The sequence below is a fragment of the Sycon ciliatum genome, chromosome 1 (assembly GCF_964019385.1).
Source record: "Sycon ciliatum chromosome 1, ocSycCili1.1, whole genome shotgun sequence".
In the NCBI taxonomy this organism is placed as follows: domain Eukaryota; kingdom Metazoa; phylum Porifera; class Calcarea; order Leucosolenida; family Sycettidae; genus Sycon; species Sycon ciliatum.
Window position 1 is genome coordinate 90095727 of NC_088643.1, and position 25186 is coordinate 90120912.

Sequence of the window (25186 nt, forward strand, 5' to 3'; positions counted from 1 at the left end):
AACCGCTTGCTAAGTTGCTAGTCGACCGCGCGCCGCGCCCGGTAGCGCGCGACCGCATGCATCCAGCATTTTTTGGCGAATTGTTTTTTTCCGAAGTGTTTTTTTGCTGCTCTTCCTCGCATCTCTTTTTCTTCTTTCGATTTCTGCAATTCTTTGGAAGTTAGCTCTACTTCAGTGGAAGATTAGAAGAAGCGAGCGTGATTCCTCGCCTGCACAATGAGTGCAGGAGGGTATTATTATGGACAGCAGCAGCAGCAAAATCGGCCTGGTGGGGTGATGCAGCAGAGCTCAGGTGGTGGAGCTGGCTATGCGGCTCCTGGCTCAGGTATGTCAACCTCCTATCCTCAACCCCAGCCACAGCAACCTCAGCCGCAGCAACAACAACAACAGCAGCAGTACAATGCGTATGACAGTTCTTACGGCAGAGGAGCACAGCAACCCCCACAACAACAGCAGCAGCAGCCTCAGCAATACCAACAGCAAGCCTCTGGCCAGGCTAGTGGCTATTCTCAAGGTTATAGCCAGCAGCAAGCACAGCAGCGTGCACCTCCACCACCACCACAGCAGCCTTATGTTGGCTCTTCTGGTCAGAGTTACTACGGCAGGCAAGGGGGAAACGAGGCAGCGTATGACACTTCGGGCCAGCAGAAAGCCCAGCAGTCCCAGCAGACCCAGCAAGGGGGCCAGAGCTATTATGCTGGTAAAAACCATGGTGGTGAGTATGGAAGTCCCTCGACCTCCCACCCTAGTTATGGTGGTGGTGGTGGTGGTGGTGGTGGTGGTGGTGGTGGCGGTGGTGGTGGTGGTGGAAATGCATCGCATGGTGCCGGTACGTATGGTCATCATTATTCCTCTGCCAACAATAATTATGGTCCTAATAGTACGGCTTATCCAGCAAGTGGTGCAATTACGTCTTCTACGTACTCAGCATCCTCATCACAAGCCAGTTACCGACGAGAAACTGATTACCAGGCTTCTCAGCAAACACAGCAACAGCAACCGCAGCAGCAGCAGCAGCAACAACAACAACAACAACAACAACCACAGCAACAACAACAGCAGTCAGCTCAAGCTCCGACTGCCGCATCAGCTCAAGCATCCACTGCAGCTAGCGCCGCTGCTGCCGCTGTTGTGGCAGCAGCTGCAGCTGCTGCTGCCGCCAGTCAATCTGGCTCTTTCCAAGCTTATGATTCAAGCAAGTACATTGGATTCGATTCGAATGCATACATGTCACAGAATCCCGACTACTACAAGGGCCCAGGTACTCAGCCACATGCAAGATCATCTTGGAAAAGCCGCAGTAGTCGTGGCGGTGGTGGTCGTGGAGGTGGGTTTGCTGGAGGTCGTCATGAGGCAGACTATGGAGATGCAGCTGGACCTTATGGTGGTGGTGGTGGTGGCGGTGGCCATGGTGGGTACGGTGGACATGGTAGCCATAGTGGCCATGGTGCTGGTGCATCTGGCCGTGGAGCTGGTGGATATGGTAGCAGACCGTATCCTCCAAAGAAACCACCAGGACCACCAACTCCTCAGATCTACTGTGAGATCTGCAAGATCAGTTGTGTTGGACAACAGGTAAGCAATGTACCATCACTATGTATCTGTGTACAAATGTGTGTGTTCAATAGTGTGCGACATGATCCATTGACTTACAACAGCAGACCTCGATGCCCTGAACAATGCTCGCATGTAGGCAATGGGTAGTGTCACAGAAATCACAATATTTTTTTATCAGGGATATGATCGTGGGGGGGCCTCCATGAGCACTGTGGGGTGCTTTACCGGGACATCGGGTGTATCTGCACTATAGTGACATGACATTGCGATATTTGTGGTATGTGCCTAGTATGATGGAGTCTTTTGCAGAAAGTAATGTGGCACTATAAATTATGCTGGTATCAATGGCGGTAGTTGTTGCCAGTGCTGCTACAGGTGTGGGGTTGGGCTCTTGATGAAGCACGTCTAATTGACATGACTCATTGTCTGCACTGAGTAGCATTGTAGCTAGGTCACTGGCACAATGGACACTATTCGTGTACATAACTTGTGTTATGGAGTGTGCTGTTTCCTAGCCGTCACTGGATAATACACCATGGCCAGCCATGGAGTCGTGTAAGACTCGTCTTTTGCACAGTAAAACGGTGAAGCAATGGTTACTGGGCATGGTGTTGCTACTCCGAGTTGTTTCATGCACATTGTGCAGTCATCAGGCGACATGAATGTCCACTGTTTTGTGGTGCACTGCACTCCACCCCCTTTGCATTCGAGCACTTTGAGCACTGTCACAGAGCGCTATTTTCTTCTCACCATATTTTGGATTTTCACCTGCCTCTGGTGTTCTTGCAGGCCTATCAGAACCATCTTGATGGCACTAAGCACAAGAAACGTGTTCTGGCACAGTCGGAAGAGAAGGAGGGTAGTGGTGATCGTGTTGTTGGAAAGGGCTGCTACCTTTGCCAACTGTGTGATATAGTCTGTACAGGAGAGCAGGCTTTTAGTGCCCATATTCGAGGTGCTAAGCATTTGAAGGTGATTTTCTATCATTTATCGCATGCAGCATCATTTTTCTCGTGTATTTAGTGCTTTCTTGTAGATTAATGGAGTTGTTGTGGTGAATGCTGCATACCAACAGTAGTAGAAGTTACAGCATGATTTTCAACTTCAACAAGTCATCACTGCTGGCTGCCTCCTTTCACTTGATTTCCAACTGTATGTCTCCTCTGTGATGATGGAGGGGCGCATCCAAGATGTCTTGACTGGGTGCTTTCAACATGCTCTGGAGTCGCATATGTACTTCTGTGCTTAGCTCAACCAGTTGTTGGGGTTGGCGTTTAATATTCCTGCTGCTGCTACATGCTTTGCTTCTGGCGTGTGTTCTCTAACAGACGCTGAAGCTTCATCAGTCTCTGGGGAAAGAAATTCCCAAGATTGAAATGCCACGTTCAGCTACGAAGGAGGACAAGATTTTGGCCGAGAAAAATGTCTCGCTGCCGAAGGTGAACTTTGTTTCAGGTGCTAAAACAAACCTGAGCATAGCTGAAGAGGATGGCAACAACAACAACAACAATAGTGAAGCAGGAAGCAGCTCATCACCTGCAGCTGCAGCTTCCGTCTCATCAGGAGAAGGTACCAGCGGTAAGTTCTTGTGGGCTTTCCTGTAACTGTAGAGGAAGTACTTTTGGCCATAAATACAGATTGATGTGGCCCTTGGAATTACGTTACGCTGGAGTTTCACTGAACTAGACTACGCTAGAATATCTCACTAGCTGATGGTACCTGTATTATGGAGTGTCCTTGCTTCAGAAAAGGTGAAATAACCCTTGTAGGTCAAGTTACGACATAGCAAGACCCTTTGTCAGCATGACTGTCAAGCGGATGGTCTGCATAGGGGCTAGTAGTTCTGCTGTACAGCCTTCCACACTACCAGTGCATGTTGTAGTGCAGGACATGAACATACTAGTGGTTGATCGCCAGAAGACCCTTCTGCAAATTAAAAAATATATACTCAGAAACCAATGTTACATTCAGTTTGTTATAGGGATTAAGTCCCTATGCTTTTTTTCATATTGAAGTATGCACGTGTTCTTGAAATAGTTTTTTAAGTACTTCGCAGTTCTTGTGTCCATCGTGTTGAACCGCACTTACAGCACACGGTGTTGTATTGATTAACCCTTTAACCGTCAGACCATACATTTGTGGGTCGAATTCGACCCATCATTTGAAATACTCGCACTGGAATGATTTTTTACCCACGACAGAAAATTTACTATCGATTCGGTTGCGAATTTTCCAGGCTTTCTGTTGCAGAAATCCGCATTGAGCTACGATGTAGTCGAGCAGAGTTATCAAGCGCTGAGTACTGCACGCTTGTCACTTCCGCTGCGCTGGGCGCGCGGCTGACGTCGTCACGGGATTTCCCCGTTTCTTCACGCGCTCTGTGACTGTTGCTCGCGACCAACGTATTCCTCACGAAATGCTCGATCTCTCAAATAAAATTTGAACACTCTACGATGAAGGAGACGGCCATGGCGGAGTTTTGAAGTTGTCATTTGCATGCCTGGCGTTGAGACGATGTCGCTGCGTTCCAGCGCTGGTTGTGTGACTGCTGAGGCAAAGAATGTGGTATCATCGTGCTGGTCTCGTCCAGAGCTTTCCAACGAGCCCAAGATTATAAAAATCGAGTGAGTACAACTAAAGTTATGACCTGGCAAAGTTGAAATTTCGTTCGGCGTTTCAATGGGTGAAATTTATATGACGGTTAAAGGGTTAAGCAGCTTCAGGGTCTGAACCGGCCACAGCATAATAAAAAGAGATAATTATTATCTCTTTTTTATTAGAACAAACGGCGAGGAGACAACAATAATTTGATAACCGCAATCAGTAATACAAGCTGGATCGACATTTGTGTACACTTTATTCATGTAATATGACACTACGGTAATGAAAACGTGCTTTCAGCGTTAGATTCAGAATATCTATTATAGTGAAGTTTAGTCCGTTCCAAGGTTAATCCCAGGGACTTCTTTCATGCTGACCAGACTTGTCGCTGGACTAGAAACTGAACGGATAAGGTCTGATGGCAATAAAGATGAAGCCAGCGTTCTATTTCGTCGTTTCTAGAAAGTCTGACAAACAGATGACAGTGTTGTGGCTGTTGCAGTTCAGGCACAAGAAAGGACACCATTGTCGTTGGTCGGATTTCACTGCTGAGCACAGTTACTAGTACTTCTGTAGTAGCAGACCGTTATGATGTGTTCCTGTACTTTTCTCTTCTTCTCTTTGGTGTGTATGTGCTGGCCTGTTGTGGATGGAGACTGGATGTGTTTGTATTTGTAACCAATAATATTATCATAGTTCGTAGCTTTCTCTGGAGATTCACCCCTGAAACCCCGCATGTGCTGCAGCTGCTGCATACTCATGCTGTTGAGAGAACCCTATACGGAGTCTTGACTGGCGAAGGATCGAGGAATATTCTCATTGAGTCATACTGATTGTCCATGAAATAATAATTATGTGAATGATTCACCCAATAAACAATGACACTTGACGTCATGACAGCAGTTGTCGAAATATTGCACATCGGGAAGTTTTAGTGGGTGACGTCATTACCAGGCTTTCTTTTCGTGAAAAAATTGTCTCCGATTTTTTTATCGATGTCGGTATCGCGATACTCAGTAATTTCTCCAGACAGTTTTTGTCTTTGATTCCGACAGCTCAATAATATTTCTTATTTCTTAGAAGAAGACGACTATTTATTGTTTACTTGCAGCTTCTGACACTCGTCCGCAAGCGAAGGAACCCGCAGAGGAAGTGGAGCCCGTCGGTAAGTAGCGTCATTTGCTTCTTGAGAAGACCTGAAAATATGTCCTTCGATTATCATTTTATTGAAAGTGTGTTTCTCTATTTCGTACTATCGTTTTAGTTGTGTTTCTATTTATTTTCTAATTGATATAGGTGAAGAGCTTATCGAAGTTATCCCGCCAGGTGCCAAGCATCCACGCGGAGGATTTTACTGCAACCTGTGCAAATGTCCGTTCACGGATAGCACTGCGAGAGACCTTCACCTCCGTGGGCGTCGTCATCGTCTCAATTACAAGGTAAACTTGTGTAACTCGCCTTTGTTACTTCTGTAAACATGTCGCCTTGTTTTCCAGGCGTTGGTTACTAGCTGTTACTGCGTACATGTTCGTAACAGTTCTTTGGGATTGTATAGTACTTGTCGTGTTTTTTTATAGTGTGCTCTTTCAATTGATTTGATGCAGTTTTTTTAAAAACTCAAATTCAAATACGTTGTGAACTTGCAGAGACAGTGACGGGACTGTGAGTGTGTTGTTGTCGCTGGTACTTTTGTAACTGTTGCTGTGCTTATTACTCTAATTTCAGAAATTTTCGGTGCTCAATATTTTCGGTATGAGGGCAACAGGCCAGGTTAGGTGAACAGAAATTTTCGGTACAGAGAATCAGTTCCCTATTGGATTATGTGTATTAGGGTTTGTTCGGTGTATTGAAATTTTAGGTATGAAACAGACGCACCGAAAGTACCGAACATAAAAGTACACCGAAAATTTGTGAAATTACAGTATTCGTTACCTTGGTTGTTACCAGATGCACACACATGAGATAGTATGCTTGTTAGTTGTGCCTTAGAGTTTCACGCACGAAGAGCGATTGTCAGCTAGCGTTGACAGTTGACACCCTTATTCCTGACGTTGCCTTTCGTTGTACTGTTATGTTGTTATAACTTGAACTAATTTGCAGAAAGAGCACGATCCAAGTCTCAAAGTTGCACCACAACCTTCTCGTGCTAAGCAGCTAAAGAAGAAGCACAACCAAGAAGAAGCCAATCGCCTCCGTCAAGAGGACCAGCAACGTCGAAGGAAAGAAGAAGAGGCGCAGCAGTATCGTAGTAACGAGTTCTACATGGACCGGTATGCATTTTTCTATCGCTGGTGCTGTTTTGTTGGTCTGAAGTTTAACCGTTTGTATTCACCTTGCTGCCAACTTATTTGTGTCCCTTGAGCTTTTTATGTTACGTATGGAATATCATCTTTGTGTCTGTGGACGTGCTCATTTCAGTTACGACGACAGTCGTGAGTGGCGTGGACGGCCCGATACTTACTTTGACCATGGAGAACACCAAGCTCACTTTGATCGTGGCCCATTCCAGGTACATGTTATTTTCATCATAGAAATATCAATGGCTGCAGTGAGGCCTCGTACAAATACTCGGATAGCTGAAAGGAGTTAGCCTCCCACACACATGCACGTTTGCTGTGCATTTGCTCCTACCTATTGTACACCGATTGGTGATGGACTGAATAAGCAAGGTCTGATTGTACTATTATCGCATCGTCAACATTGTGCTTGTACAGTACTCGTAGTCAATGGCTGTGCTTTGATGTTGTGAGGTGCAGAGATATCAGCACTTGAAGTCACTATGACAACTACACCATACCTCAATAGTTAGAGCATTGCTGCCTTGAGCAAAGGTCCCTGGTTCAAGCCCTGATGGCGCCAGTCTATTGTTTCTTCCGATTTTTCCCTTTTCAACTCACTCAACTACGGAATATTCTAAAAGGGTTATGTATTCATCTTCTTGTTACAGCACAGTCACGGTCTTGTTGTTGACTCTGCACTAAGAGATACTGTATGAATCATGCTTCTGTTAACCTCGTTTGGTTGTCAATGCTTGTGTTTGGTTCATGTTCACATGCCCACAGCAAGCAGCTCCACGAATTCCTCCAAGTTACAATGACAAGCTAGCAATCAGCAAGCATCAATCCATCTATCCTCAGGATACTGAGGTAAGTCGGTGATGGCACTGTGGAACGGCTTCATCAGAATGTGTGTCTGATGGCTGTCTTGAATGACTGTGGTATAGCTGTGCTGGTACTGTAAATGCACGACTTGATGCAAGTCGTTCCACTGGTATGATGGCTATTCCAAACCTATCTGGGCTTGCATTAAAAAAGACCATTGTGTCGGTGTCTGTGTGTTCAGTTGGGTGCTGTCCAAAGCAGTGTAAGCGACACTGAGGAAGGCTTGAAGGCCGTTGCTGAATCCTTCCCATCATCGACAACGTAAGTGGTTTGTACCAGCGCCACTATTTGCATACATGGATCACAAACGTTCCTGCCTTGGTCTGTGTGCGTGCTGCTGCTGCTGCTGCTAGATATTAGGCTGAGTTCGTTTTTAGCTACCTGGTAGAGTAGAGTCATTCTACCGATAGAGGTAGAAGGTAGAGGTAAGTGCACGAACGCTGTCCTACCGGATTTAGTAGTTGTTCACGATTTGTACCTGAAATGTTTCTTTTTCTGATTTTTTTTTTTTTTTTTAGTATTGGCATTCTATTTTCAAAAACTTTTGTTGTACCGCTCGTCCACTAGTATGAATGCATTATGCATGCCTTTGAGTCAGTATTTTATTTAGGGCTGAAACGATTATACCGAATACTCGATGATCGATCGATAATGAACAAAAGAACGATTAATCGTTTGGCAAACGATTACCGATTATTTTTTGCGCGTTCTCAACATTTTTCAAGATTTTGTTGTAAAAAATCAAGAAAATTGAAGGCACTTTTCGTGCATCCGATACTCGCGCGCGGAGCTCTTCGCGGGACCAGGGAGCACTGCATGTACATGTGTACGGTTGCCCTGCACTCGTCGTAGTCCTCAACGCGGTGCCAGGGAGCCCTGCACGTAGACCTATGTGCAGTAGGGTGGCCTTGTGCTGGCAGCAGCTCTACCCGGTAGATCTACCAGTGCTAGGGAGCCCTCGAGGGCCTCCGCGTTGTACCCGTACACTGCATGCATGCTTGCGACAAATTTTATCGAGTGCAGTGGTTTCGTAGTTTCATCTTGGAAAGACTTCGGAAAGACTTCGGAATGGCGTCCAGAACGAAGCGTTCTCCGATTTGGGAGTTCTTCAACGATCCAGTAGATAAAAAAGTTGAGTGTAAGCAATGCGAGAAGAAGCTTGTCTACACTGGTGGAACGACAGCCATGCGCGAGCATATGAAGCGCGCTCACCCGCTCCTTTTCGGTAGATGTGACGGTGAGAAGTCGTCGGCAAAGCAGTCATCGATGCTGCAGCACGTTGCTGTGAAGCCCGCGGCAAAGCAAATGTCTGCGTCGACTGCCAAAGAAATCACCGGCAGTCTGACTGACTGGCTTGTTCGTGATCTACGGCCGTTGTCGATCGTCGACGATGTCGGGTTCCGTGACCTGATGGGACGGGTATCGCCCGGTTACGTGATTCCGTCGAGGACTCACGTCTCCAAGCTGATCGGGCAGCGCCACACCACTGGTCTCTCTGCCCTTACGAGTCGATTGAAGTCCGTCTCTGGCTGCTGTCTAACGACGGACGCCTGGACATCGAAGGCTACGCAGTCGTACAACACTGTAACTGTGCACTTCGTGACCGAAACTTGGGAATTGGAGAGCGCTGTTGTCGAGACTGCTCTCTTTCCAGGCTCCCACACCGGCGTGAGGATCGCGGAAAAGGTATCGGATGCAACGAAGAGAGTGGGACTCAAGCCTGCTCAGGTAATTGCAGTGGTGCACGACGAAGCGAGAAATGCGGAGCTTGCTGGTCGACACCTACTCCAAGATCATGGCTGGGAGTCAGTGACCTGTTCTGCCCATCTCCTTCAAACGTGCGTGCGACATGTGCTTGAAGATTCAGCTCCTGCACAGAAATTGTTGAGTGCTGCCAGGAAGTTGGTTGGGCACTTTCGCCATAGCAGTCAAGCAACAGAGGCTTTGCTTGCAAAGCAGGTCCAGATGGGGAGCACATCACCTGTAAAACTGACCCAGGATGTGCCTACGCGTTGGAACTCTGCACATGACATGCTGAAACGTCTGGTTGAGCTACGACTGCCCGTCATGGCTGTACTGACTGCTCCAGGTAAGCAGCATTGTGTCATGGTATGATTTGTATGCCTAGTTGCTATACCTTTGCTATTACTGTGACGGGTTTGGTGGGATTGAGCTGTTGCATCGTGAGTCGTGACTTGTTCTTTGCGCTTGAAATAGAATTGTTTCGTTCTATCTGGTTTGCCAGGTTAAAGTCCTGTTTTTGTACTTTGTTGACTGTCACAGGCCAAAATCGGAACTTGCTCTTGAAGGATACCCAGTGGACACTAGCCGAGCAGCTGACAGCAGCCCTGGAACCACTGAAAGCAACTACAACAGTATTCGGCGGCCAGAAGTATGTCACCTCTTCTCTCGTGCTGCCTGTTGTGGCCAGTCTTATCGAGAGGTACTCTGAGCCTGTGGAGGACACCTGTGTTCGTGCTGTGGAGAACATTCGTGCTGCACTTGTGTCAGAGTTGCAGGTTAAATTCCGTCTGTCAGACGTGACATCGGCATCCCCCCTCGTGCTCGCTGCAGCTTTGGATCCCAGGTTCCGTGGCCTAAAGTTCACGTCCCATGTCCTGTGTGAGCCGGATGCTATCAAGGCTGCACTAGCTGAGGAGATGAAGAAGCACACCGCTCAACCACCTTCTGTTGTCGCGCAGGAACCGCAAGCCAAGCGCAAGCCCGAGGACACAGGCCTTCAAGCTCTGCTGCATGGAGCCGTGTACGATGCCACAGCTGTGGAGAATGAATCGCCTGCCCAGGAAGTAGCACGGTACTGCAGTGAGAGGATGGAGGGCATTGAGATCAAACCTCTGGATTGGTGGAAGTGCAATTCCACCAGGTTTCCTGGTCTTGCTGTCCTGGCTCAGAGGTATCTCTCTATCACAGCTACATCAGTACCGGCTGAGCGTGTGTTCTCTGCTTGTGGCGTTCTTGTCAACAAACTTCGCTCGTCCCTGGCACCATCATCCATTGACGCTATGATCTTCTTGGCGAAAAACCAAATCACAGTTGCACCAGAGCAAGCCGAGGAGGAGGAAATGCCAGCGCTGCCTAACCTGGCTGCCGTGGAGTGCCAGCTTGTTGTCAGTGGCTCAGATTCAGAGCTATCTGGGACCAGCACTGACTCTGATTCTGATGCCTCTGAGTGACACGTATAATTATGAACACTGAATAGTACACTATATGAGTATACTAGATTTGCTTGAAGTTGTAGTCACTTACCGCCAGTCTCTCAGAATTCTCTTTACGTCTTCCATTCGTCCCTTCGCCCCATTATACCGTCACAGCTGCTGCCTGCACCGCGCATTTCAAACTTGATCCTCTTGACATATAGCAGCCACCATATCCGGTCGTTTGAAAAAGTGCTTGAAAAATGTGAAAAATCGGCGTGTTGGATAATATTATATTGCAGCTCGTTAAAGGTTATAATCGTTAGATCGATCGTTAAGCAAACGAGTAATCGGTATGCAAAATTTTGCGATCGTTTCAGCCCTAATTTTATTACTTCGACCATGCGATCACCACGGCAAGTAACGTTAGTTAGCTATGCGATATGAAAGTACTGATGAAAATCATTAGTCTTCAACACTCTGTACAAGACGTTGGCGACTTTTGTTCTATGTTTACAGATAATTTCTTCCGAATTGGTCGAGAACTCACAAATCTGGCGCTTTTGAACATTGACGAAATACTCGAAATAATCGGATACTCGATCGAATATTGTGAATAAGTGATCGATTGGTCAAAATAGATACTCGTTTCACCCCTATTTGAATCTATTGTGTTGTCCATCTCTCCTTTTCATGGTGTGCAGACTCCGCTGCAATCCAATTGATTGGCCAAGCCAATCACCGATACTCCATTGAACTGGTCTCTGTACTGCATTCGAAATCAAAACAAAAAAGAAAATTCAACTAAAATATCGGCCCTGGCTCCAGGATGATTAGAAACTCTCTATGGTTACTGATCTTATGTCTGTGTGTTGTTTTGGCTGTGATCTTGCTTCCTTACAATGGTGTAGGGAGAGTAGCAGCTCGCCCACTGCTGATGATGCGTCAAAGACAGAGGAGCCTATGCAACAGGAACAACCCCAGCAGTCACAGCCAAGTGAGCATCCTGTGTGTGTGTGTGTGTGTGTGTGTGTGTGTGTGTGTGTGTGTGTGTGTGTGTGTGTGTGTGTGTGTGTGTGTGTGTGTGTGTGTGTGTGTGTGTGTGTGTGTGTGTGTGTGTGTGTGTGTGTGTGTGTGTGTGTGTGTGTGTGTGTGTGTGTGTGTGTGTGTGTGTGTGTGTGTGTGTGTGTGTGTGTGTGTGTGTGTGTGTGTGTGTGTGTGTGTGTGTGTGTGTGTGTGTGTGTGTGTGTGTGTGTGTGTGTGTGTGTGTGTGTGTGTGTGTGTGTGTGTGTGTGTGTGTGTGTGTGTGTGTGTGTGTGTGTGTGTGTGTGTGTGTGTGTGGTCAATTCATCAACCTTGCAAGCTGTTGAATGGTGTAATCCCAGCACAAGTTGCTATGTCTAACATAGCTGTTCGCTATCATCGCTTCTGCGATGGGCATGTCTGAGGTGTGTGTGTAAGTGTGTGTGTGTGTGTGTGTGTGTGTGTGTGTGTGTGTGTGTGTGTGTGTGTGTGTGTGTGTGACTGCTATGTGTGATATGATAGGTTGTCATGTGATGGATGTTCACTGTAGACAACTCTTTGGCAGTTTATGGTGAAGGAGTACCACTTTCCCGATCTTTACGGAGTTACACGCTCAGCGTCTCGGTGCTGCAGTATTACCGTGTTCACTGGCTTATGAGAACTTGTTTGCTGCACAATCACAATGTCCTGCACTTGGTGTGTTGAGCTCAGACCGTGTCTCCTTCTCTTCCTGTGTGTGCTTACAGAACTATTGTTTAGAGGAGTCATCCGTGTGGGCATACTTGCCAAAGGTCTTCTGCTGACCGGTAATAGGGACGTAGAACTTGTCATGCTGTGCAATGGTAAGTGGTCCAGAGGAGTTGTTTGTTTGTATGAGCATGCACCTATTTCCGTTTCTGTAAATCAACAAATATTTTGCACATGTTGATGAGTTCTAGGGTACACTCACCTGAGACGAGATACTGCTTATCGTTGGCAACTAGGAAACGGTTACTTTCTTTGCGTCATTTCATCGACCTCCATTGTAAACGTATGCTACTATTGCACTGTGCACAAAGTACGTTCTTGAATGATTGTTGATGTGTTGACTTGGTTATCGTTCGTTTCCCTTGCACTGTGTTCAGAAAAACCAACCGTCAGTTTGCTGGAACAAATTCACCAGAAGCTACCCGAGCAGCTAGCGGTGAGCGGTACTTTTGCCTTTTTGAGCAATCTGAGAACTCAATTATGTATCACACGCGCACGCACACACCTCACACACACACACTCACTCACTCACATCCGCTCTCTTCTTTCTTTGTGTGCCTGTCACATGAATGTAATGCGTGCACGTATCCACCGTTGCGATCCTATCCAATTAAGTTTTATGATGCCGGTATCTTGAGTAATCCTCTCTGTTGCTGCATGTTTAGCATCACTGTTGATGTGCCTGTGTTTGACCACGTTTTTTCCTCGTGTATTGTGTGTTATGTCTCTGTTGGCGTGGATGTAGAAAAGGAATTCTGAAGTGAAGTATGACGTTGGAATTTGTGTTGACAATGCTGTCATCACTGTACGCCGGCAAGAAGAGCCTTGTGTAAACGTGTCAATTCGCCTTACCTCACCAGAAATGCGCAGCATTTCAGATGATGAAGCAAAGGGTGAGTTGTGATTCATCGGTGGAGGGGCGTGCATTCTGCATTATAATTCAGGGACTCCATCACAGAATCAGCAAAATAATGTTTCTAAGAACTTACGCCCTTCAACACAGCAGTTTACACATAAGTCAGTCACAACACTCATCCTTCATTGTCTTTGCTGCGAAAAGCTGTTCTCCTTCACTAGATATTTTTGGGCACTCTGAATAATTGATTGTTCACTCTGAGGGTGGTTCATGCCCAAAATATAAGTTTTGTTGGAGGATGATAGAAAGTTTACCAGCAAAGAGACAACTGTGACATTCGTATGAGTGTTGAAACTGAGTAATGTGAAATTTAGTAGTCATATGGGATCAATTCATCTACAACTAAACTTACTTTATAGTCCGAGAGCATGAAACTTGAAGTAGCAGCAACCAAGCCTTGATTGTCCTTGTTGTTCTGTTCTGTAGTGTTTTGCACGTAAAGTGGTAGACATGGTGAAAACATCTGTACATCCTGCATTGTGTGACCCATGTAGTTCTTCTTTGCTACATCTGAGGTCGGAAATGTCATAAAATAGGGAGATGCAAATTCGGTAAGGTTTAACCGAATCAGGACAGGTATGCACCATGACAAAGTGCATGTTTTGGCACTATTTTTGATGAGTAGACTCTAGCTTATTAGCACAGTGGCTGTGCCTTCCATTTTCTCAGTGTGCCCAGTCGAAGGTCAGTCCACAACATCAATATCAATATTCCTGGCGGGCACTGTGAAAGTGTGTAGTTGGTGACATACACGTACGGTGGTAGCCAACTCTAGTTAGCGGCAGTTGGACAGTACAGAAAGTATGTCCATACGGGGAAGGGATTGTAGCGGTTATGACAAATGATGTTCTGCCTGTTGCTAGTGGCAGATGCAAAACTCTCTCTCTCGCTCTCTTTCTCTCTCTCTTTCTTTCTCTCTCTCTCTCTCTCTCTTTCTCTCCCTCTCTCTCTCAGTTGCATAATGCATTGGAGAATTACAGCACTGTATAACATGTCACTGATCGGATGTTACCAGTATGAATTCGCAGCATCCATTCATACACTGAACTTCATATGCCAGCACTGCACTCCGTCTGTATATATGTATCCTTGTCTCTCAGTAACACCTTGCATTCTTTTGTCTTTTGCTGTATGTGGTGTGTGCATGTGGTAATTGCGTACGCGCTGATGCGTGTTGCTGCACCAATATTGACTGGTACAGCGGACGCAGCAGCGGGTGTGCTCAACAGGGAGAAATGTGTTGAATCGCTGGCGGAGTTACGGCGAACTAAGTGGTTCCAGGTACACACGCACATACACTACGGACCACGCAGCCTGGTGTTTGCTCATTACTCTGTGTCCTGATTTGTCGTGCTACACACGTCAAGGCCACCCGACACCGTACAGTGTATTACTGTGTACACTTACACAGTTGGGTGCTGCCGTCGGTGGCGCTTGCTATACAGTCACTAAGCTGCATGTGTCGTGGTGCCAGGTTATGAAAGCCTTTGTTGGGTTGCATACTGCAGTATGGCAGTAGGTAGTTCTTTCATTAGGTTCTACTGCTGCTGCCTGTATGAAATTGAATAGCTCAGCAGCCAGAACAGTGTACACATTCTGTTCAGTGTTCTCGCTGGATAGGCGTGCTTATAAACAGACCTACAAGTTCTGTGTATGGGTGGGTGTGCACTGGGCTTGCCAACGTGTGCAGTGCATCCTTCCCGTCAATCAGACTTGGTGAAACTCTTGGCATGATTCTGTTGAGTTATGTTGGATTGTTGGGTTGTGTTCGGCTTGCGCTGCATTGCATAATAATTCGTATGTGATGCCTGTGTCGGAATTAAGGTTCACACCGTCCTGGCTAATTGTCCAGTTTTTGTTGTGCGGTCAATGTAGCCAACCTTTGCAGCCCTACTATGTGCCAATGTGTGTTCAGTGCACCATGTCACGGCTGTGGTGTGGTGCACATGCATGATTTTTTGCTACACATCACTTGCCATACGTTGCATTGCGCTGGGCCAGTCTGTTGGAATGCATGACTGCTTTGAACTAGCAGAGAGGCCTGCATATTTATATCCTCGTGTGCATGTGTGTGTGTGTGTGTGTGTGTGTGTGACACGTGGGGACAATGTGTTGCTATACAGTCACAAGCGCATCGGATGCCCTCTTGCACCGTAGCATTGCGCATCCTGCGTGATCTCTGCCAAAGACTCAGCCCGTGGGCCGCTCTGCCTGAATGGGTGAGTGACACATTTTTTTTGCATCTTTGTGTGTGTGTGTGTGCAGGAGCAGGACATGTGCTGCAATATTGGTGTAGTGATGAGTCTCTAAGCAGCGTCAGGACACCCTTTATCGAATAGCAAATTGATGATTCCCTCGCGTACTATTGTTGTGTTGCTTTCATGGAGTGCTGGTTTCTTGTTATTGATGTCACTGCAGGCTTTGGAACTTCTAGTACAGAAGAGTATCCTGACCCTTGATCCCAGCGAGAATAGTGCCGGCATGGCCGTTCAGCGAGTGCTGGAAATCCTCTCTGCTGGACTGCTCCTGCCAGGTATGGCAGCCAGGGCGCGCTTTTGTGTTCTGCTATGTGTGTGGGTGTTTGCTTGTCCTGGCTGTGTTCAAGTGTGTTGCTGCTCATTTGCCGTACCATGGAGCTACACGGTAGATTAAGTCCTCTCTGCGCACAAAGTGCTCAATGCCCGAAAGGGCAGAGCTTCCTTACAAGTAAGGTGGAACGGAAGTTTTATTGCAACTCGGAATTTCACGCTTGTCCAATCATCAGGCAATGGAGCTACCGATTCGGCCTACTATCATTAGCATGAAGCTAGATTGATACCGGTGCTTCGTTTTTGTGAACGTGTGGACGTGTTTGGTTATGATTGTTTCTGTGCAGGTGGACCGGGTCTAATGGACCCATGTGAGCGTGATGCTGCGGATGCCTGTTCATCGCTCACTGATCAGCAACGCGAAGACATCACTGCCAGTGCTCAGGTACTAAGCCACATGTAGTGTTTTGTTCTTGTGTTGCAGTTAGGGCTGAAAGGAATACTCGAATTATTCGAATATTCGAAATATGCAAGGCGGAAAAAGAATATTCTTCGTTAAAGTAGAATAGGAATATTTGTAAATGTACAGAAACTCGCCTTTTTGACATCGATCAAGCTTATTTGGTGCAAATTATAAGTAGGCTTGCCTCTTTCAATATGTTATAATCAGCAAAACAAATGATTTTTCAAATGTCTCTCTTGTAATTGGGGTGTATGCCAGTTAATGGTCTACTATGGTTACCATGGATAAAACTAGGCATCCATGGAAATTGTATGGTTTCGAATATTCGGAATATTCTTCGTTTCGCATGTTTTCGGAAAAAGAATATTTGTTCGCTTCATTGAGCATTCGTTTCAGCCCTAGTTGCAGTATGTGTAGTATGCCTCTTGCATAGTATTCCTACTCGTGATGAATTGTAGTCTGGGCATGTGAATTCACATTTTCTTGTATTGACTAGTATGAGTTGCGACACGGGTAGGTACGATGTATCAAGAACAGAAGAACGCAGCAACCGAAAACTTTCTATATTTACACCTGGTGTTTCTCAGAAACCCCTTATTTTAGTGACCTACACAAAACTCAGGGGCCCGGATCTGCACTGTTGATTACCTGTGTGTGTGTGTGTGTGTGTGTGTGTGTGTGTGTGTGTGTGTGCGCGCGCGCGCGCGCGCGTGCGTGTGTGTGTGTGCATGTGTGCGTGTGATAAGATACAGTTGAATACTGCTCGAACATTCTTGCCGTATTTCACTATAATGGTGTTCACCAAATCTGATGCATTTTAAGCATGCCCTCATGTTTGTTTCTGGTGTATGTGTGCAATCTGTTTCTGTGTTCTTCTACAGCATGCTTTGCGACTGGCAGTGTTCCGCCAGTTTTACCGAGTACTGGGTATGGATCCACCCGCGCCTCCAACACACGCCAAGAAAAGGCCTGCAGGGGAATCTGCCGATGCAGAGCCCGCCGAGTCGTCCGCATCACCAGCCGAACCCGAAGCGAAGAAAAGCAAAACTGAAGAAAGTAGGTACACGCGATTTGTTTGCTGCTTGGTATTTCACGCTGCCACTTTCAGGCAAGTGTCAAGTTCAGCAGGAAGTGTATGTGTTCCATGTACATAGAGTAACCAATTTCGTTTACTTTTCAGGAAGTTTGAAGAAGGGCTGAGGCTTCCTGCAGCTTCATCTGTGAAAAGAATTCGGGTGGACACACCCATTCCCATAGCGCTGCATATCACATCCGAACCAGTTCCGTTATTTTACAACGTTTCGGCACTTGGCCATCATCAGGTAATAACAATGAATACCGTGGAAGCCACACAAGAGCAGTATATACGCAGAGTGTAGCGCCAAAAAAGATGCGAATTATGTCACCTAGTATGACAGAGAGAGAGAAAAGGCGCAACTAGCACATCACGGAGGAGAAGCAGCAGAAGGTAGCGCGCATTGTGCTCTGTGAATGGCGTTGCGCAGAGTGTAGCGCCAAAAAATAAAATGATGCGAGTTATGTCACCTCTATACAGAGGGGGGGGGGGGGGGGGGAGAGAGAAGGTGCAACTGTGCACATCACGGAGAAGAAGAGCGCGCCGTTGTGCTCTACGAAGTGAGGGTACATGCCAAATAATTATGGTGTTAATTCTAGCACAGGATCTAGGAGGGGAGCACGGAGGCCCATGAGTCAATGCACTATGAGGTTAAAACTTCCATGCCAAACTGTTACCACCAGGGACGCGACGAGGCATCAGGAATAGAATGGTTTTGAGTGACCCGCCTCATATTATAATTATTCAGTGATATTGAAGTAGCAGCAGGGGAAGCTGAGAAAATTCACAACAAATCCCATCCGGTGCTTATGTTCACATGGGGCTTGGCATCACGAATCTCAATCGCCTCGCGCAGTTTGCGACGGGCTCGATCAGGCTCTCTTCCTATTACTTCAACTGCAGAGAATGCACTTTGCCCATAGTTAAGCTTACATCCAGGGTGAGTGGTGCGAAAATGTTGGCCCCATAGCTTGTCGAGTTCCTGGCGTCTTGCCTCACCATTATGTTCTTCCAGGCGAGTTTCCAGAAAGCGGCCAGTCTCACCAACATATTGTTCCGGACATTCTTTGCACTTCAGCTGATATACAACATTCTTCTGCATACATACATCCTGTCCCCCGGATATACACGAGATACATGGCCCCTTTGGGCGACCTCTCTTTTTCGGTTGTAGCGGATTTGCAGCCTTGACACATAGAGGAGGAACGAGGGCGGAGCGACACAATGTGCGCCTCAGGCTACCAGTGTGCTCATATACGACTCTAACCGGAATTTTATACTTTCTGATTGCTTTATTCACTGCTTGATGTACTTTATCTGACTTATATGGAAGCTTTAGAAATGCGCAGCATGGGTTGGCATGGCGACGACGCTTTGGCCTTATGGAGGCAATGCGTGCCTCTTCAATGATTTTCTCTGGGTAATTGTTCAATCTTAATTGCTCATGAACCATCTTTTCACAGATGAAGCTGCAGGAAGCCTCAGCCCTTCTTCAAACTTGGTTCTCCTCTTCCCGGAGCGAGGCAGCGTGGCGGTTTGTACAATGGTCTTGGAAGCTGCAGAGGAGCGAGTGTCAATTGTCTTTTCTTTTGCAGTGCCGGCGAGAGGGATTGATCCCCAGATTTATTTCGAATTGTGTGCGGAAGCCAGCATCAACGAGTCACAAGACCATCAGAGAACACAGGAGACATCAGTACTGCCGCCGTCTTCTCTGCGATGCCATCGAAGACAAATGCGCAGAGAAAGATTACCGCGGGAGGCGATACAAGCAGTCTAGAGAGCAACTGTGGACGTTTACACAGTCGGACTACCTATTGATCCGTTCTCTTCAACGTGCAGTGGTTACCGAAGAACGAATAAGTTCCAACGCCAGACTAAATCGGAAGATTTCTGGGCTTCGAGAGGCGGATCAACGTGTGGCGGGAACCAACAGCTCACCCCGCGGCCCAACTCCTGTTGCCGCCGTTGGTGTTGCGTCACCCGGTGGGCATACGACCAATGCTGAGCCAGTCAATGAGCGGGCGTTGGTGGTGGGCGACTGTGTGTCCGACCAGACAAGGCGTCTGCTGGAACATGGACCTAGCTTTGTCCCGTCGACGGGGAGGCTCACCAAGCAAGAACGAATAGATGTTGAGACATCGGTTGAGAGGATGGCATTCACCCTCCGGTGGCAACAGCCCCAGCCTCAGGGTGTGGACCTCAAAGAGGAGGACCCACCGCCAGAGATCAGACAGGACAAGAAATTGTGGAAGCTGATGAAGCGTGGCTTTAAGCAGCCCCCACAGATGGACGACAAAGACGAAAGGAACATGGCCAACTTCCGCGACGAGGTGTTACGAGCTTACGACAGACACACACCCTCTAAGCCCAATCTTACGCAGGAGGAGCGGGTGGAGCTGAAGCGACTTCGCACAGACCAAGAAACCATCATCAAACCATCGGATAAAAGTAAAAAAACTCGTTGCTATGAGACAGGAGCTGTATTTGCAGAAAGCAGAAGACATATTATCGAACATGACCATGTATGAGAAAGTAGATTTGACCATAGAGTCCTACGAGACCAAGACACGAGAAGTAATACTGTCAGAGTGCAAGAACGTGGATTCAAAACTCCTAAAGTCAATCCTACCAAGCAGTACGAAGTTCCCCGAGTGGTACGGTCTTCCAAAGGACCATAAGCAGAACTTACCATTGCGACCCGTGGTAGCAGCGTGCGACAGCCCAACGACTGGAGTATCTATTGTATTGGAGCGCATCCTACAGCAGCTCATTCAATTTGTCCCGGCCCACCTGGCTAACACGACGGAAGCAATAACCCACATCTGTGACGCATGTCCGGGATTGAACGCCCCCGATGGCACCATTGTTATGTCCATGGATGTAGTCGGGTTATATCCGAGCATACCTATTCGGGAGGGCGTTCAGGCAGTGGTGGATTTGCTGCAGCAGTATTCCCAGCGGATCGACATGTTTGGGCTGAGTGTGAGCGGGGTACGGAATCTGCTGCTGTTTGTTCTCAGCCACAACTATTTCAGATTCGGCCATCAGATCTATCACCAAGTGGACGGGGTTGCAATGGGTAACAATCTTGCACCCCCATTTGCGATTCTATTCATGCATACGGTTGAGGCCAGGCTTCTGCAGGATTCTCCGTTAGTACCGCTCCTCTACAAACGCTACATCGACGATATCCTGCTGCTATGGACCCACGGCAGAGAGAGCTTGATGCGGTTTGTGCAGCATTTCAACTCTGCACACCCAAGTATCAACTTCACATATGAGCTCAGCGAGGTGAGTGGCTCCATAAATTATATGGATATCACAATTATGATCCAGGAAGGCAAGCTGGCATACAAGCTGTACCAGAAGGCATGTGCTAGTGGTCTACTCATTGATTATACTTCGGCAGTTCCCCACCATATCAAATTGGCAGTTGCTTCGTCACAATTCCTAAGAGCTCAGAGGCTCTCATCGAATACCAGAATGCGTGCAGAAAGTGAAGCGATGGTTCATGAGCAATTAAGATTGAACAATTACCCAGAGAAAATCATTGAAGAGGCACGCATTGCCTCCATAAGGCCAAAGCGTCGTCGCCATGCCAACCCATGCTGCGCATTTCTAAAGCTTCCATATAAGTCAGATAAAGTACATCAAGCAGTGAATAAAGCAATCAGAAAGTATAAAATTCCGGTTAGAGTCGTATATGAGCACACTGGTAGCCTGAGGCGCACATTGTGTCGCTCCGCCCTCGTTCCTCCTCTATGTGTCAAGGCTGCAAATCCGCTACAACCGAAAAAGAGAGGTCGCCCAAAGGGGCCATGTATCTCGTGTATATCCGGGGGACAGGATGTATGTATGCAGAAGAATGTTGTATATCAGCTGAAGTGCAAAGAATGTCCGGAACAATATGTTGGTGAGACTGGCCGCTTTCTGGAAACTCGCCTGGAAGAACATAATGGTGAGGCAAGACGCCAGGAACTCGACAAGCCATGGGGCCAACATTTTCGCACCACTCACCCTGGATGTAAGCTTAACTATGGGCAAAGTGCATTCTCTGCAGTTGAAGTAATAGGAAGAGAGCCTGATCGAGCCCGTCGCAAACTGCGCGAGGCGATTGAGATTCGTGATGCCAAGCCCCATGTGAACATAAGCACCGGATGGGATTTGTTGTGAATTTTCTCAGCTTCCCCTGCTGCTACTTCAATATCACTGAATAATTATAATATGAGGCGGGTCACTCAAAACCATTCTATTCCTGATGCCTCGTCGCGTCCCTGGTGGTAACAGTTTGGCATGGAAGTTTTAACCTCATAGTGCATTGACTCATGGGCCTCCGTGCTCCCCTCCTAGATCCTGTGCTAGAATTAACACCATAATTATTTGGCATGTACCCTCACTTCGTAGAGCACAACGGCGCGCTCTTCTTCTCCGTGATGTGCACAGTTGCACCTTCTCTCTCCCCCCCCCCCCCCTCTGTATAGAGGTGACATAACTCGCATCATTTTATTTTTTGGCGCTACACTCTGCGCAACGCCATTCACAGAGCACAATGCGCGCTACCTTCTGCTGCTTCTCCTCCGTGATGTGCTAGTTGCGCCTTTTCTCTCTCTCTGTCATACTAGGTGACATAATTCGCATCTTTTTTGGCGCTACACTCTGCGTATATACTGCTCTTGTGTGGCTTCCACGGTATTCATTGTTATTACCTGATGATGGCCAAGTGCCGAAACGTTGTAAAATAACGGAACTGGTTCGGATGTGATAACGTTATGCAGCGCTATGGGAATGGGTGTGTCCACCCGAATTCTTTTCACATTTTCAGGAAGTGTTTTATAAAACTTTTATTAAATGAGTCCAATTGCCTGTGTCTTTTGTGTTCTGTAATTTCACAAATTTTCGGTGTACATTTTCGGTACTTTCGGTGCGTCCGTTTCATACCTAAAATTTCAATACACCGAACAAACACTAACACACATAATCCAATAGGGAACTGCTTCTCTGTATCGAAAATTTCTGTTCACCTAACCTAGCCTGTTGCCCTCATACCGAAAATTTCTGAAATTAGAGTATATTGGAATCTGCATGTGTGGATTTCTGCAACGTGCTTGTTGGTGTATTTATAATTAATATGCGAGGCTTTTCCTGCCCTATACCCGTAGAATTCCTTTGACAAGCCCGTGGTGATTAAAAAAACCCATTGGAAAGACTTATACGTGGGCATGGCTTTATAGTTTATACATGGACATGGCCTTGTGCTCCGATCGATGTACACTCAAATGTCTCTTATCCGGATGCCTCCGATACGGGCTTGTCTCTCTACCAGGCATCTTCAGCTTGAGTTCCTATGGCAAAAATGCTTCAAATTTGGGGGTTTGAACCTTTTTCCGAATGCGCAAGTGCTCATTTGTCACTGCCAACCTGTGTAATCCATGCATTTTATCCATGGATTATTTTTGGAACCTGACAATGTGCAATATGTGCCAAGTAAACTTCTTCAAAAATGATAATGATACATGGTAGATGAGTTATCCTGAGATACGGGCAGTGCCCGGCCCCAGGTGCCCGGATCAGCGACGCCCGAGTGTGGGTAAACAAACACACAGCATACTGCTGATACAGTTGGCCAACATTTAACTTTACACATGGATACCCGTATGCTCAGGCAGCGAAGAAGGAACATGTCAACAAACAAGAAGTCCTGCGCATTCAAGTAGACCCGTGGGCTTGTACGCCACCGCCTTGGTGTGCCTGCCCTTTTCCTGGCCTTATATGCGAGCAAAGCCTGTATGTGGGTAGATGCAGTGCTGCCAAATAATTTTTGCCCAAAATCGGACACCCTTCACCGCCACATGGTGCGAATTTTTCTCCTCGGCAAATTTTTTACAGAGAATTCAAAATATCGCCTAAAACACCATGAAAATTCGCTTCGTTGCCATGGTAACCCCAGAGTTGTCATGAATTTTGTAATGATGAGTGTGGTCGCACACTGACTCTGTACAGACTGTCAGTGTACATGCCATCCAGCCTGATCCAGGCATGTTACTTTGCACTTCCACAGCCAAGCGCTAGCCTTTTTAGAAGCAAATGTACAGTGATTTGTGCCTTCGTTGGGCTGAAAAGTGAAAGTACAGGACTTCTGCATAGGAAAGTAATGATCTCCGACATTTTGGCTGCTTTTCGGACGTTTCCCTTTTCGGACCGGTTTTCGGAAGAGCCTTCAAAAATCGGACACTGTCCGAAAAATCGGACGGTTTGGCAGCACTGTAGATGTATCCGCGGGATTCTACGGTAAATAGAGAGGTTTAGCATCACGAATTTCGCTTTCGAGTTCGCGAACATTTTTCGGTTCGCGAACGTTCGCATTTTTCGTTCGGAAAAGTAGTCGAAACACGAATCGCGGATTCGTCTCAGGGCAGTCATAACTTTACTTCGCTGTACTGTCTGTACACAATCATGTACGTGAACGACATGTCGACGTCCTGCATGTGCGAATTCTGTTTGCTAATCCTTTTCATAGCGCGAATCCGTCACTGAGTTCGACTTTCCTTGGAGTGCGAACAGGAACGCGAAAAAGTTCGTCTTGCTAAACCTCCGTAATAATCGACAAGGAGATAACAGTTTTAAAATAGCAATGAAAAGAACGAATGCCATGCATGCTTAATCATTGTTTAGTATGGATAACCCTCAGTCACGATAATTCAACTGATGATTGTGACATGAAAATCGATTTCGGAAACGCGACTTCTTTGTTGAACGGTGATGACTGCGGAATTTGTTCTTTTCATTGATTCTACGGTAGTGTGTTCTTATGCATCACTGGTATTTATTTTTATTTGTTTTTGTCCTTTCTGTGCTATTCTGCTTTGTGGTAGCTCCTGCAGTGTCTGTGCCTTCAGCATAGCTATAGTCGATCATCCTCGGCAACAACCAACATCTTAAAGAATCGGCCCGTTACTTTCATTTGCTTCTGGTGTTTGGCTCATCTTTGTTTTAGTCACATCTTTTCAAAATTCTTAGTACAGTGCAGTCTATGGCTAACTGGCTGTATATGGCTCAGCCAGCTCAATACTGTAGTGCTCGGCATGGTGTGTGCGTGTCTGTGTGTCCGTCTGTCTGTGTTCTGCATTGTACACCGTTTGAGCATTTGACTGTCCTTTCTTTGTCTCTTACGTTTCTTAGTTGGGTTGCAAGGTAGCCTGCTGCATACTGCATGTGTTTGTGGGTGTCTGTGTGTATGAGTAGTTTAGACACTACTTAGTATTTCATTGTTTACGACTGACTCATGTCCGCTGCAATTTTCAGATTTCAACAGGTCCAATTTATTACCTTTCTGAATTGAAGGTCTAACCGGCTTCCTTTCTCATCAGTGTGTGCATGTGTGTGTAGATAGTCCCTTCGCTATCATTGCCATTGGCAATGGACACGTTCAAGGTGTGTGCGTGTGTGTATGTATGTGTATGTGCGTGTGGCGGGGTTAATATTTGAATAATCACTCTTCCCTCCTCGGCTCTGGATGTTTTTCACTTGTGGTTGTGTCTTCATTGCTAGTACACGTCGTGAAGGTAATAATGGGGTACATCATCGTTGCGTATCTAGATGTGTGTTCCTTGAATCAACTCCCAATATTGAAAGTTTGTGAGCTTTAGGGTCCGCGTGTCCACCACTATAACTAGATAATCTGCAGTCATCTCGCAAAAGTAGCGAACATTATGTGGGCAGTTAAAGTGCCATTGGATTCTTGTCTCGAATACTTGGCCACGTAGTTGCAAACTCTGGTATATGTAAATGACTTTGTACAAGTTATCACACAGTACGGCAGTGCACCTGACTGCCATAATAATAATTGTGTTTGAACTTTGAAACCATAAAACAATGATTCTACTGAAAATGACAGGTCTTGGACTCACACACTTCTATCTTCTATCTACTGTCTTTTTTCAAAGCCTGCTCTCGCCAAGTT

The 25186-nt window shown here is 46.6% G+C and overlaps 2 protein-coding genes across 3 annotated transcripts; both read left to right on the forward strand.

Annotated features, from left to right (window-relative positions):
- The first annotated feature begins 124 nt into the window (after window positions 1-124).
- Window positions 125-24589, forward strand: LOC135806357 (zinc finger RNA-binding protein-like). Of its 2 annotated transcripts, XM_065320527.1 has the most exons (19): window positions 129-1575; window positions 2347-2529; window positions 2886-3135; window positions 5270-5323; window positions 5455-5597; window positions 6259-6428; window positions 6577-6667; window positions 7221-7304; window positions 7501-7580; window positions 11386-11471; window positions 12244-12339; window positions 12622-12680; window positions 12990-13137; window positions 14362-14441; window positions 15284-15379; window positions 15579-15693; window positions 16036-16133; window positions 17033-17207; window positions 24099-24589. In XM_065320527.1, the coding sequence occupies exons 1-19, from the start codon at window positions 217-219 to the stop codon at window positions 24125-24127; spliced, it is 3396 nt and encodes a 1131-aa protein (XP_065176599.1). In that variant the 5' UTR covers window positions 129-216; the 3' UTR covers window positions 24128-24589. The 2 variants fall into 2 exon arrangements, with proteins under 2 accessions (XP_065176600.1, XP_065176599.1); XM_065320528.1 differs by lacking the exons at window positions 14362-14441; window positions 16036-16133; window positions 17033-17207; window positions 24099-24589 and having other exon boundaries at window positions 125-1575.
- On the forward strand, window positions 7932-11438 carry LOC135806358 (E3 SUMO-protein ligase ZBED1-like). Its single transcript, XM_065320529.1, has 2 exons — window positions 7932-9408; window positions 9603-11438. The coding sequence occupies exons 1-2, from the start codon at window positions 8310-8312 to the stop codon at window positions 10511-10513; spliced, it is 2010 nt and encodes a 669-aa protein (XP_065176601.1). The 5' UTR covers window positions 7932-8309; the 3' UTR covers window positions 10514-11438.
- Window positions 24590-25186: the final 597 nt, after the last annotated feature.